This window comes from Thunnus albacares, chromosome 14 (assembly GCF_914725855.1).
Source record: "Thunnus albacares chromosome 14, fThuAlb1.1, whole genome shotgun sequence".
Classification (NCBI taxonomy): Eukaryota; Metazoa; Chordata; class Actinopteri; order Scombriformes; family Scombridae; genus Thunnus; species Thunnus albacares.
The window spans coordinates 16,215,245-16,228,877 of NC_058119.1; the positions used below are offsets into that span (position 1 = coordinate 16,215,245).

General features: G+C 41.7%; 2 protein-coding genes across 3 annotated transcripts in view; one reads left to right on the forward strand and one right to left on the reverse strand.

Annotated features, from left to right (window-relative positions):
- spock2 (SPARC (osteonectin), cwcv and kazal like domains proteoglycan 2) overlaps positions 1–8,146 on the forward strand; it is a 31,739-nt gene extending 23,593 nt beyond the window's left edge. For both annotated transcript variants that reach the window (XM_044371929.1, XM_044371930.1), the window contains 4 exons: positions 4,760–4,978; positions 5,458–5,520; positions 6,483–6,614; positions 7,152–8,146. In XM_044371929.1, the coding sequence (XP_044227864.1) occupies positions 4,760–4,978; positions 5,458–5,520; positions 6,483–6,614; positions 7,152–7,297 (560 nt within the window). In that variant the 3' untranslated portion in view covers positions 7,298–8,146. The remainder of the gene's footprint in view (positions 1–4,759; positions 4,979–5,457; positions 5,521–6,482; positions 6,615–7,151) is intronic.
- Positions 8,147–9,462: 1,316 nt separating this feature from the next.
- On the reverse strand, positions 9,463–13,259 carry tysnd1 (trypsin like peroxisomal matrix peptidase 1). Its single transcript, XM_044373667.1, has 4 exons — positions 11,959–13,259; positions 10,570–10,700; positions 10,241–10,426; positions 9,463–10,047 (listed from the first exon to the last, which is right to left on the reverse strand). Exons 1-4 carry the CDS (start codon positions 13,038–13,040, stop codon positions 9,845–9,847), a joined length of 1,602 nt encoding a protein of 533 aa, XP_044229602.1. The 5' UTR covers positions 13,041–13,259; the 3' UTR covers positions 9,463–9,844.
- Between the last annotated feature and the right edge of the window lie 374 nt (positions 13,260–13,633).

Sequence of the window (13,633 nt, forward strand, 5' to 3'; positions counted from 1 at the left end):
AATCCAGTGATTATTGATGGAGGTGATGAGGGCTCATCGTATAGAACCAGAACACAGTACTGGGGGGTCCTGCACATTTATCTGCAAGATGCTATGCTACACAGAGAATGACCAAATCCTGAAGGCGGCCAGATCTCTCAGGTTGAGGTCATCAGCAGAGCAATCCGCTTTGTAGCTGTCTATAGTAACTACACAATTAAATGGCACCGCTCATTCTCCCAAGCGATGGAGTCAGCAAGGAAACTTGGGTTCACTCCATTCCTGATCTACCTTGCCAGACTGAAGCTGTCTCATGGATCAGAAGTCCACCTCTTCAAGACGTAAGCAGAGGCTGACGACTTCCTCATCACTCAGACCCAACAGACTGACGAAGTAAAACTCACAACTGGATATCTGTTTTACAAAAGATGGGACCTCAGAATATGGAAGCATTGTTTTATACCACAGAAAAATCTCAGGACATACTTAACTTCATTACATAGGTTACCTGTCTCACCAAGGTTTGCTGTTTATCTCATGTTAGTTTCACGTTTTTACGTGGTAAATAATTTCAATGGGCTCTAATCTTGATCGATAACCTTTTGTGAGGTGGTGGTGTGATAGCCAGCTTTCTCAGATCAGGTGCCCAGTTGGTGGGCATTTGGTTAGTGGCTGTTGCTACCTCGTTGTATAATGTTAGATGTTTTTTTTAGATTTTGGATCTCCACAGTTCTGATTATTGTACATCTGCAGGAATATAATAACTTGCCTAGTCTTATTTGTAATTATGACTATACTACATGTGACTAGGTGGAATATAAACAACCTAAATGGCCGCATTAAACACTCAATATGTCTAGATTGACTTAAAAGGCACAGGATAGATGTGTCTTTTGTTCAAGTGTCACACTTAAAGCATTCTTATAAGCACCAATTGGCAAACTGACACTACTATACTGCAACTGCAGCCACATTCAATTCCACAAGTCGCAGTGCCTTAGTGTTGTTGAGACACAGTCTATCCTTCACAGTAATTGAAAGCTGTGCAAGTGAAGGTAGCTGAACTGCCTACATTAAAACAAATATTTATGGGCAGAAAATTGTATTTCTTTGTTTATACATCCCAAACCATTAAACCATGAACGCTATCCTTGATCCCTTACTTGACAGATAAAGTGTACCACCACAGCATACTCATCCCTCTACAGTAGCATTCCAAGGTCTGATTAGTGATTTCAGTCTCACAGATTTATTTAGAGCTGTAAGCCCTTCTTGAAGGCAATATAATTTCTATTCAGAGAGACATAAAACCTATTCAAGGATAGATTATTAACTGGCTTCTGTGACTTTATTTTCTCAAATTCATTCAGCTGTGATTTTACCTAACCCTTTATCTGACCATGGTGTTATTACTTCACAGTTTACGCCAGCCGATACTCCTACCAAGGTTACAGGATTGTGCTTTAACACTGTGTTACTTAAAAACAATTATTATTGTGAACATTTCAGAAATACTTTTTTCTTAGAGAACGCTGACTAAGTTGAGGATCCTCAAGTCCTATGGGGTGCAATTAAAGGATTTGTAAGAAACACAGTTTCCTTTGCTTCTCACCTTAATCAAACAAGACTGGGCAAAATAAATACACTTGAGAAAGATTTGCAAAAGCTGAAACATGACCAGCAAGGGGTTGGTTTTACTGAGAATTGGAAAAAGGGAATTGATTCAGTCTGAGTGAACCTGAGTAATCTATTAAGAACAAGGGCTGAATTCCAAATGCATAGGACAAGAAGAACTTATTATTTTAATGGTTCAAAACCAAGTCTCCCTCTGCTCTAAGTTTGGAGAAATGTGAAAAATATTCAAACATCATGGCTATTAGCTCAGAGCAGAAGTTAATTACTTAGAAATAAATGCAGAGTTTCGCTCATTTTATTCTGAGCTACAGATCTGAAATAACATTACATAGAGCTAAATGTGAATCTTTTTACAATATTTAAAACTTCCCGTTCTCACTCAAGAGGATGCTGAGTGCCTTGGAGAACCAATCACTCTGACTGAATTGATAAATGCCATGGCTGGAATGAAAAAAGGCAAATAGCCAGGATGGGATGGGATGCCCCCAGAGTTTTAGCTCACCTTTTGGGAGGAGCTGGGACAATACTTTTTAGCCATGATTCATAGATCTATTGATGTGGGTGCCATTTTCAATGACATGAATTCTGCTCTAATTGCTGTATTGCCCAAGCCCAACAAGGACATCACGAAACGCAGCAATTACAGACCATTACCTATCCTTAATGCCGAAATAAAAAATGTTGCCGGTATCTTAGCCTTCTGCTTAGAACCCCATATAACAAAATTAATTCATTGCAATCAGACAGGTTTAATGAACACATGGCTTGCATCTGACAACATTCAGCAACTACTCGATGTAATTCATACTGCCAAAGATATAACTTCCCCATGTGCTGTGTTGAGCCTTGATGCAGAAAAGGCTTTCGATAGGCTAGAATGGGACTACTTATGGAGACCTTGCAACGTTTTCCATTGGGTTCCAATTTCATTAAACTAATTCAATTATTATATAATAACCCATCTGCAATGACAAACACTAATGGCATTATATCAACCAAGGTTACCTTATCGCACTCTTGTCAACAGGGCTGCCCTTTAAGCTTTCCTATTTGCTTTATCACTAGAGCCCTTCACTCAGAAAATTTGTCAACACCCGTCTATCACCCCCATCAACTTCAATAACACCACTCATTCCATATCGTTGTATGCTGATGACATATTGTTATACTTTGACAAAGCTGCCACCTCAGTACCTCATATTTTAGATACTTAAGAAGAATTTGGTTTCCTGTTCCGTTATAAAATTAACTGGACAAAATCATCATTATTTCCATAAAACTGAATTGAATCCTATTGGGGTTAAAATGAAGTCTTTAGCTAATTTATTTGGGGTGGGAGACAGCCATGCATGAAGCTGACAACTTTCCAACATCACAAATCAGAGGGTGGTCTTTTAGTTCCTAACTTTAAACGTATTTTTTGATCATTTGTCTTGAGACCATTATCAGCTTGGGTTAATTCTGATTCTGTTGCTTGTTGGAAACCTGTAGAGGGTAATTTAGCATACCCACATAGTTTGGAAGATCTGATTTACTCTGCTGTCCCTTTGGAAGCTAAACTACAGCTTGGCCCCATAATGAGTTTCCTTTTGTCAGTATGGCGTCTTGTTGAGAAGGAATCTAACAGTACATGTAAATGGCATCTTAATAGCCCAATCTTCAATAACTACTGTATTCTCTTCTCACTGTGGGGGTCCCAGTCACATACCCAGCCTGGAGTACTGAAGGTGTCCATACTTTTGCCAACATTTACAATGAGAAAGGACTCCCCAACGTTAGTGATCTCATCCTTTTTTCTGTATCTCCAACTGCGATTATAGAAGAAACCATACGGAGTACCATGGAACGCTCCATTTAACACCCATCCCTTGCACTCCATTTTGGATAACAATGGGCATAAAAGAGGTTTGGTATCTCAACTATATTGGCCCTTCCGGATTACTTCCTATAAAGCTCTCTCCACTATACATGTATGGACTAAGGATTTGAAGCACTACATTGGAGAGGATCCACTTGACTGAATCAGCAGATTCATTTCAACTATATTCAGGGGACTCCCTCACTCCAAGGTGCCCAGATGGACTTACATCTGACTTACCATGTAAGAACATGGCATGTGTATTGGGAATGCAAGGATGTGAGGCTTTTTTGGGGTGAGGTTTGTGATCCTCTACTGGATGTAGCTGTGCCATGCTCTCCCACTGTGCTACTCTTAAATGATACCTCCTCATTAAAATTAACTTTGAATAGACGTAATGGGGATCACTGCTGCCAAAAAGCATACAGTTACAAAAGCTCAATGGATTAACACATATATAGATATAATTAATATGGAGCTATGAGTGGCAAGAATGCATGGTGCTGGAGCTAGTACTATTTCAGCATGGCAAGTGATGGCAGAGAAAATCAAGGAATTGCTGTAATCACCATTTCTATCTATTGCTAAATTTTGGGTCCTTGTGTCCTGCAAAATGTTGTTGTTGTTGTTTTTATTGTAGTTTGTTTGTATGTATCTGATGCAAAAGAACAATAAAAAAGTTGATTGCAAAATTACATAACAGCCATAACCAGCAATAAGTGTATCATGCAGTGAGTGCAACTGGAAAAGCAAAAGGAAGTCCAACAAGCAAAATTAAGTTCTCACAAATTCAGTTTTATGTTCTGTTGGTGTTTTATCCACCCACGTGTTATCAAGCTCTCACTGGATAAATCTAGCAACAACTTTCTGGATATCAAAGGTGTTTGAAAACAGTAAGAGGGCTGGAAACTCAAAAACTCTTGGGTGGATGCATCGAGATTATGTTGCATCACTTACAGGAGCACACTGTGCTTCAAAGCAACAGGAAGTGAGCCTCAGGATCTGGTTGGCAGCAAGTTGATGCCTGATAAGCGTCAAGTCTTAACCAAAATTTAAAGTCTGAGGTTGAAAATTCTCTTAATGGGTTGAGATAAGTTGTAATTTATAATGCTGTTTTCATTCATTTTTTGAACCCATCATGTGTGAAGAAAATGATGAATAGAGTGGATTTACATTGGGAACAAGAAATATTTCTGAGCACACTGGCATGGTTTCATTTTCCATTTGTGCAGCTGGCCCCTGATAAAAAATTAATGTTTGTTTATTTGTCTATCTTTGTGTTTGCAGTGCTGGACAGGAGCCTGGTGGCCAGCTGTAAGGACTCTATAGGCTGGATGTTTTCCAAGCTGGACACCAATAGCGACCTGTACCTGGACCAGGCAGAGCTGGCTGCCATCAACCTGGACAAATACGAGGTCTGCATCCGGCCCTTCTTCAAATCCTGTGACTCCTTCAGAGACGGCAAGGTCTCCACTGCCGAGTGGTGCCTCTGCTTCTGGAGAGAGAGTGAGTATTGTGGGGAGGATGTTAGCTTTACATCTTCACATGCCTGTGTGCTGACATTCCCCTTGACTCATACATTCAAATTTCAAGACACTCAGCGGACGGCAAGCTCTGTGTTGTTGTGGTGCGCCGGTCACTATTTGTCATCCTACTCATCCTCTTGTTCCCCTATGAGGTGAAATGGTCACTGCAAGCCACTAAAAACATTCCTGCTGCTCGTTGACAGCCTCGTTCTCCCACAGCTCTAGGAGATTGCACCTGTCAGCCAACCAGCCAAGCAGAAACTAGGTCTACCTCCTGAGTTTTTTTTTTTATGGAAAATATGAAGGAATGCATAGGAATTGTTTTTAAAACTGAAGTAGGTCATTGGAAAGGTCATTGATTACATCAACAAGAGAGTTCAGATTTTGTTTGCTGATTGTTTTGAGTGTGCTCTATTCCTTTATTTTTTCTTATAAAAACCATGCCCTGTTTTTTCTCAGAGCCGCCCTGCCTGGCTGAACTTGAGAGGATCCAAGTACTAGACGGTGGCAAAAGAAAGTTTGGTAGGTATCTGACTTCCTATAAGAGCATTACAACCCAACTAGATCTGTCTTTCCTGGTGGAGGGTTTTAATCAACCAGATCACAAGCAGGAGGCGGGGATTAGTTCCTGATCAGCCTTGTGGATTAGAACTTGATACTGACAGACGGCAAAGGGAAGCAGCCATAAGTGTGTGTTGCTTGTATGTGTGTGTGTGTGTGTGTGTGTGTGTGTTAGTGGGTAAATATGTGCACTGCAGATTTTGGCCGGCTGACTGGGCTCTGAGTCAGGACTCTCCAAGGACACAGAGCGACGAGCAGAGGGCAGGCCGCCAGCCCGACGCTCAGATGTTCCCTTGAAAGACTGGATGGACAGTTCTGTTTTGCCCAGTCTCATTTGTGTCACACTTCATTTTCTTGTTTTTCATTATAATTAATAAAAAATATCCCTGAAGTATTTAATTTTATGACAAATTCATCCATCTCTGAAGAGCCACTGCGTTAGTGATAAACACAACTTTTGTCATGCCTTTTCCTATCTTTCCACACTCACATTTGTGAACACAAGCTGTGTTTCATATTCTTGTAACAGTTCAGAAATGGAAAAAGTTTCCAATCTTATGTCCTCCCTTATCCCATGATGATTAGCTGTCCACCCCCCCTCCCAAACACATACACACACACACACACACACACACACACACACACACACACCACACAACCCCAATATGCTGACTTAATACTTATTCCCTATCTTGCTCCGTGAACATATTTGTATTCATGGAATATGGAATTGGCTGCCACATATGCTGCATGCATTACATTCTGACTTGGGCTCAGTGCCACGTGTAATAAGGCATGATGCAGGATGTGTTTATCTGCCTTTGCCTCTATGGAGTTCAGACAGAATGTACAGCATGTACGGTAAGGCTGCCTCCCTGTACCTGACTTTTGTTTATTTATTTGTGTGTGCGTGTGAATGCCAGGTCGATTCATCCCTAGCTGCGACGAGGACGGCTACTACAGGAAGCAGCAGTGTGACAGGGGAGAGTGCTGGTGTGTGGACCAAAATGGTGGAGAAGTAGGCGGATCTAGGATTCGTGGCAAGCCAGATTGCGGTAAATCCCATAGGTTTCAACTGTCAATACATGCATAGAAATTGAACTTGGAAGCGAGAAAAGAAGAAAAACACTCAAAAATCAGCCCACTTCTCTGCAGCACCCCCAATTGCATTCTGCACAAGGCTTCCTTTATGTTAAAGGACTTAGGCCCCCTGCAACATAACTCATTGCGGGGACCAGTGCCACATTCATGTGTCCAGAGTCATTTGCATTCTAAAGCGTCGCTTGTCGCTGTGAGAAAAGTCTTTCAAGATAAATGAGGGCTGGTTGGACTAAACCTGCTCCTGATAAGAATGGGTCCCCTGGCAAGGTTTAGAAATAGCTATTAAAATCCAGACAAAGTCAAACACATGCCCTTATTTTGCCATTGCAGTCAGTGTTTTTAAATTGATTTCAGAATTTCTCATTCGTACAGAGAGGACTCTGTCAAAGTTGAGTGGAAGACATGCTGAACAGAATTTATTGCATTATATAAGATGACCACAGTGGATAATTCAATCTCCCTGCATGTGTTTTCTCTCCGTCTTTCCACAGACGATGAACTGGCATATTCAGGTGATTTTGGCAGCGGGGTTGGATGGGAAGACGAGGAAGAGAAAGAAGCCGAGGAGACTGCAGAGGAGGCTGAGGAGGAAGAGGGAGAGGTGGGAGAGGTGGATGATGGGGGATATATCTGGTAAATAGCAACATGTGATCCAACCTCTCTACAGGAGCATCTCGACGGTTCCAAACACATAACACACACACAGATCCCGCAAAGAGATGGACATGGTGAAGCTCTCAGAACAACTTTGAAAAGTGAGGGAAAGGGATGCACGGCTTGGGAGAGGGAAGATGCTTACGTTTTGGGAGTATTTCATGTTACAGAATGTTCTTAAAAGGGGCAGGGGAAGGGGAAATATCACTATTATGTAATTATGGGGCCTGGAGTGAGAGATTTTGTCCCTCATATTTGTGAATCTTTGTTCTATTCTGTTATATGTCCTTTGAACTATCTTTGAGCAGTTTTTAGCTGGCATAATGGAGACTTTAAGCAGCCGCGGGTGCTTGTCATGTGCTTGCATTAAAAAAATGGAGACAGATTGGGTGCATTTCAGTCGTCTAATTGGCCTCTTTCATCTTTTCTTCCTGTAGATTAACACCGTTTAGATATCCAGTCTTGGTTTTAGGCAGGAAACGGGCAATAAAGAGAGGAAGCCACATTGGAATATTGAAAAGCACCCTTTGACTTTACCGTTTTCGTATCATACGCTTCAGCTCATGTGTGACAGTAGTGCTCTGTCTCATTCATGACTTATTAAAAGAAAAATTTCTCACGCATCACTCTTTAGCTTGTATATAATGTGTGTATCAGAAGACAGATCGTCACCTATTAGTCCTGTTATCAATGCCTTGAGAGACTAGCAGAGCGTTCTGCTTGGTTGACAAGTGTGCATCGTATCATAATGTGGATCAATTATTGTGTTTAATAAAAAAAATGAAATTAAATAAACTGGTCTATGTGGCCCAGCTGGCCACCATACATCTAAGTCTGTGCTCTTTCTCTCACTTCCTTTTTATTCCTTTCTGAATTTTCAGCCCTCTCATCCTTGAGGAGCGGTATGCAAAGTATATGCAAGTATACACACTGACATTGCAGTCTGCTCTAACGCCACTGTTGCATATATTTGCATGGAGAATACATCATTAAGAGATAATCAGGGTCTGCACATTCAGAGTATGCCACACCTTCAATTGCCCCTACACCACTTTCCCCAAGCAATTCCTGTGATTCATTGGAGGAGCTTTAACAAGTGTAGAAATAAAATGTATTACTTCACACCTATAGTTTTCTTTATACTTAACACCTAACCAAGTTAATTTATTCTTTAAATCTTGCTGTTCTTGCAAGTGGAATAATCTGCTATTGGGCAAGATGATTTCAATATATTCAATATATACAGTTCAATATATACAATAATTCTTCTCATGAAGAGAAGACATACACCTCCTCTCTATGACTGCTCCACTGAGAAGCAGATCTGATCTTATTGTCAGCTCACTTCTACTCTTGTGTTGCCTCAATCTGCAATGGAGTGTAGATTATAGCTACAGGGAACCAGCAGAAATGAGATACAGACCCAGGTCTGCATATCAGCACTTCTAAAAGCACAATGCCTATAGAAAACTCTCTCCTCGGCTTCCTTGTGACATCGCTTAAGCCTCTTCACTGTTAACTATTCAACTATTCAGTCTGGGAATAGTGACATATGTTACCATGTACGCACATCCTCGGGAGCTCAAGCCAAGAAAGCTTGTCGTAGCATACAAACTGACAGTAACCAATCCTCTGAAATGTCATTTCTCAGTTTCACGTTTCTGTGATAATGGAAATCAGGAGCAGTAATGTCCCAGTGGGTGAAACCTTAAATGTGTTAGCTGTGAGTGGGTATGCCTGCCAACAGATGTCTGAATACCTGACACCGGCAGCGAGTCTTCTGGCTACCCAAAGGGACCAATCATTTTCAGCAACCTGTCAGTCCATTTTTTATATTATTTTTCCTGGTTGGTAAAAACAGGCCATATGTAACAGAACCAGGTGTAAACCTAACACATGCTTCAGTATTTCTTGATGCTGTAACTGTACAATAACTAATGCTTAGATGTTGAATGAAAAACCTAACTTATATATTTTCTGCCATCGTTTTATTTGATGCTTTATAACTACATTTGGAGAAATAAGGGTGATTATTCTGGCTTTATTCAGCCCTCTGGTTCTGTTTATGTTCATTTGGTATTTTAGTTGTCATAATGTGGGTAAATTGTGAGGGTTGTGTACAGAAATATATGCCCAGGATACATTGAATATCACAAAAATAAACAATTTTATTAATTGAATTACCTTATTGTACATTACAGTAAAACAAAACAATCATTACCAGTATTAAAGTAGCTTTAACTTGACTATTAAGTGGTCTTTTAAATATGTCACTATAGTAGTAATAGTTTACTGCATAATTCTGGGTGAGTGTATTAACATTACAAATACATGATGATTCTTTTGCTGCATTAACTCCTTCAGATCTGTGATTTTGTGCCTGTTTGTAACAAACTGAGGTATGAAATATGTTAAGTTTTCTATCTGAAAATACTAGTTTTGTGATATCAGTTTAATTATCTAATGTGATTTTGCATATAATCTATATTTATTTAATCATTCAACCTTTTCAAGATGTTTAGATCCTCAGTTATAGTTTACTTTGAGCATTTTGTAGCCTCCACACCCTTCTGACATCTTCCGCTGTGGTGTCCAACACCCTGAACACATTAACATCTCTTGTCTGGTTAAATCGCTGCAACAATCTCTGGAATACAGTAACTGGGATGCTGAAGTTGAGGTGCGGGTAGGTCACTTTGGCAGCCAAGTCTCTTGTGTTGCTGGACACAATTCCTGCAAAACAGCAGATAATCTTAACGCTCTGTTAAAAGTGCCACTACAGCAGTGCAGAAAGATCAATCTGATGAGTATAGCTGCCTTTTCTTTACACATATGGTGCATTGTTACGCTGATGTTTTCAGTGGTCATCATGTGCCCCCCACTGATCAAAAAGAGAACATGACTTTGTAGCTGCAGGGTTTCTTACCCAGCAGCTCTCCAGAGTGTGTCCGCACCACAGCACCTCCGCTGGCCCCTGCTTGTACTGCACAAGTGGTCTGAAGCATGACAGGCTGGTAATTCAGGTTGATAGCTTTGGAGAGGATGCCGCAGGTCAGGGAGGGACCGCATCTCTGACCCAACCCACCATAGCCCACCACTAATACAGATTCACCTGTAAGCAGAGAAACCAAGCTGGACATTAATCTCAGAAAAGTTTCATTAGTGTAAAGAAACTGAAATTTGCTCTGACAATAATTATGCAACATGCTATATTAAAAGAAATTCTGTTTCCACTACGCAAGACTAAAATCAAACCTGGATTGAAACTCTGAGCCAGTTGAGGGACCACAACATCTGGGGCTGAGTCTCTCAGCTGCACCACAGCCACATCATAGGGTGAAGACACTTGAGTAGAAAACAGCACATCACCTACAATATCATGGAATCTGTGAAGCAGAAATCATGTGGACAAACGTCAAACATTACAAATTATGTACCATTTGTGCTGAATCAGTACACACTGTGATCAGGAACATTATAGCAGTTAAACTTGCTGAAAGAACCTGCACACCTACACAGGTGTTTCCAAATATCCTTCTGATTAGACCTCCGCTCAGGTTGAAGTTGGCACTTGTGCAAGCACAGGTGTAAATAATAAAATCAATGATGGCTGAATTCCATTTAGCTGCTTCAGTTTCAGGGGTGTATTGTCACACTGTCATGATACTTGAATAAAAACAGAGGCATCCTTAGTGTTATTAGGGACACCTTTGGTTCTCCTACTACAACAATTCAAAATATCTGCTGTGAAAAATCCTATTACATAAACTCACCTAAATCCACGTACTAAAGGTGTAATTCACCAGGTGAAATTTACTCATGTGGTGTGGCAAAAAGCAGTGGGATATGAAAAAGCGTGATTAGGGTTGTTGCAAGCAGAGACAGCAGCAGTCCATTAAGTTTTAAATTATACAGTTTCTAATCAAAAACTTAATTGTCAGTAACCTCTATCACTACAGCCAAGCAGTGTCCCTCCTTCACTGTTGCTTGTATTACTTCTCCTGCAGTTAAAGAAGAATATAAAGAATCAGTATTTTTATACTTATTGAAAGGTGGGCAGTATACACAGTTTACATACGCACAGTTCTGAGAGGAGGTCCAATCTGGCAAAATAAGTGAAAACACCTGTGAGGGTGAACCAAGAGGAAAGGAGTTACAGGAAAGAAGTGCCAGTTTCACTATATTTTAATGAAATTGTGGCCTTTGGTTGGCAGTACCTGGTGCAGCAAATAACTACAATTAAACAGCAGTGTCTCTTTGCAAATATAAAGAAAAAGTTAAGATTACCCGCCAACCTATGATAAAACATATGAGAACATCTGTCTACCAAAATACACCTGTAAACTGTCTAGGCACTGCTTGATTGGAGCGGTTTGAGCTCCAGCAAATATCTCAGGGCAGATATTTTGATATGACAGTAGTAGTAGCTCAGTGTCAGACTCCTGGTACTGTGCATACAGGCTCACCAGTATTAATGTTATCACTTCCACCTGCTTTAACAAGTCAAAATGTTTTCTGCAGAGGAAAATAAGGCAGATTAAACATTTGCATAAATTCCCCCTTTTTAAATAAAATCCCCTCCTGTACAGAGAAGGATGTGACAGCCTACACCGGATAGGGTTAAGACAATCAATGTGCTGTCACCTTTCGCTGTGATGGAACTTTAGGGTGACTGTCGACTTTCCGTTGACAACGTGCCGGCAGGTTAGAACCAGGTGAGAGTTGACAACAACCCCTGAGCCCCAAAACTGCCCACTGTCCACAAAGCACACTGTGGGGTATTTAACAGCTTTTGACTCTTGGGCTGTGGTGGACATCTGGAGGCCTGCCTCTCCTGGATGGAGCCAAACACCTCGGAGCGGATCTTGGATGCTCATGCAGCGGATGATGTTCCTGAAGATCAACTGGACAGAGCAGACTAGAGTGAGGCCAATCCACTCAGTCGCCTTCCAGCCAAACGGAGACACAATCAGCCCAATGAGGTGGAAGCAGCCTGCGCCTTTCATCACAAACACACCCCCGCCCTCTGTGCCTGGCAAGCAGCGGGAATCTGTGAGGATGACAGCATTGTCCTCTCCTGCGAGGTTACTGATGATACCTCTGCTGAGGGTGCTGATGAAGAGGTCCAAGCAGAGGGAGCCAAAAGGCGAACCACATGCAACAACCGGGCAGCCTTTCTGAAGAGATGAGCTGCTCTGCCAGGGTATGGTACCTGCATGTGGGCTGCTGTGTGCCCCTTCATCTGTCTTGAGCAGTGCAAACCAGCTGAGGAACTGAGCATCTTTGATCAGCTGCTCATCCTCCTCATCACCATGGAAACGCCACTGGTCAGCCTCCTGGAAAACTGCCCTGAAAGCCTGTTTGAACTCCAGGCAGTTCACCAGCATGAGCAGCTCAGCCACAACTTCGTGTTGATGCGTTGTTTTGCTTCTCAGGGGTGTGAATGCTTCTCCCTGTGCGCACTGGTTTGTCTCCAGATTTGGCTGAGTGGAGAAGCTGACGCGGATTTTAAGTTTCTCACTGAAGCTATGAGGCGAGAGGAAGCCTCGGTGCGCGGAAAGCGGCTCTTTGTCGGTGATAAAACGGGAAAACGGGAGGCCGGTGCATAACACCGTTCCAGTACCGGGGTGGACGATAACTCCGCTGCAGCTCACGGGACTCTTGGCAGAAAAAGCCTCTGACACCGTGACTACACAGCAACAACTCTCTACTTCTTTCATCTCCATGTCGTTAGCAATCCAGATGAACTTTACTCACATGTCGATAACTGAAAAACCGTTGAAAGACAGCACATTAGACACCGGCGGTGAGACAAGAAAACAAACCTACATACTGAGCAGATATAGCACACGGCCTCCGAGCTTTTCTTCTGTCATGAATATTCTTTAATTACAGTAATAGTTTGTGTTTACAAACTGACTGCTACCAGCTTCCTGGTTGTGTCTCATTGGTATTCAAGAAGAAAAAAGACGACAACTGTCGGTTACTGTGATTGGACTAAGAGTAAACATGACCAGCTCTGAACCAATGGGAAACAAGAAGGCGGGAATAGTCATGTTATGTCACCGGACGCCATTTTTTCCCAAAGGATGGCGAAGTCAGGACCCGCCCTACTCTCCCTCTGATTGGCTAGTGCTCGTTGCCTTCGTTGGTTGGGTTGGTTAAATTTAGGCATGAGAAGTGAGATTGGTTAAAGTCAGGGTAGGAATATCAGGGTAAGCCAATCAGAGGTAGAGTAGGGCGGGTCATGATTTCGCCGTTCTTGGAAAAAAAAAATTGGCCTAGTTTCCATATATAACTCAATGCCCAACTCTCTTGT

What these genes read in the sequence shown, in the direction of transcription:
- tysnd1 (XM_044373667.1), bottom strand. Translation starts at nt 13,040, where the DNA reads ATGGAGATGAAAGAAGTAGAGAGTTGTTGCTGTGTAGTCACGGTGTCA. An exon ending in AAGTTCCATCACAGCGAAAG is followed by an intron (nt 10,701 to 11,958) that starts GTGACAGCACAT and finishes TCTGCTTCACAG; the next exon opens with ATTCCATGATATTGTAGGTG. An exon ending in GGCTCAGAGTTTCAATCCAG is followed by an intron (nt 10,427 to 10,569) that starts GTTTGATTTTAG and finishes CTCTGCTTACAG; the next exon opens with GTGAATCTGTATTAGTGGTG.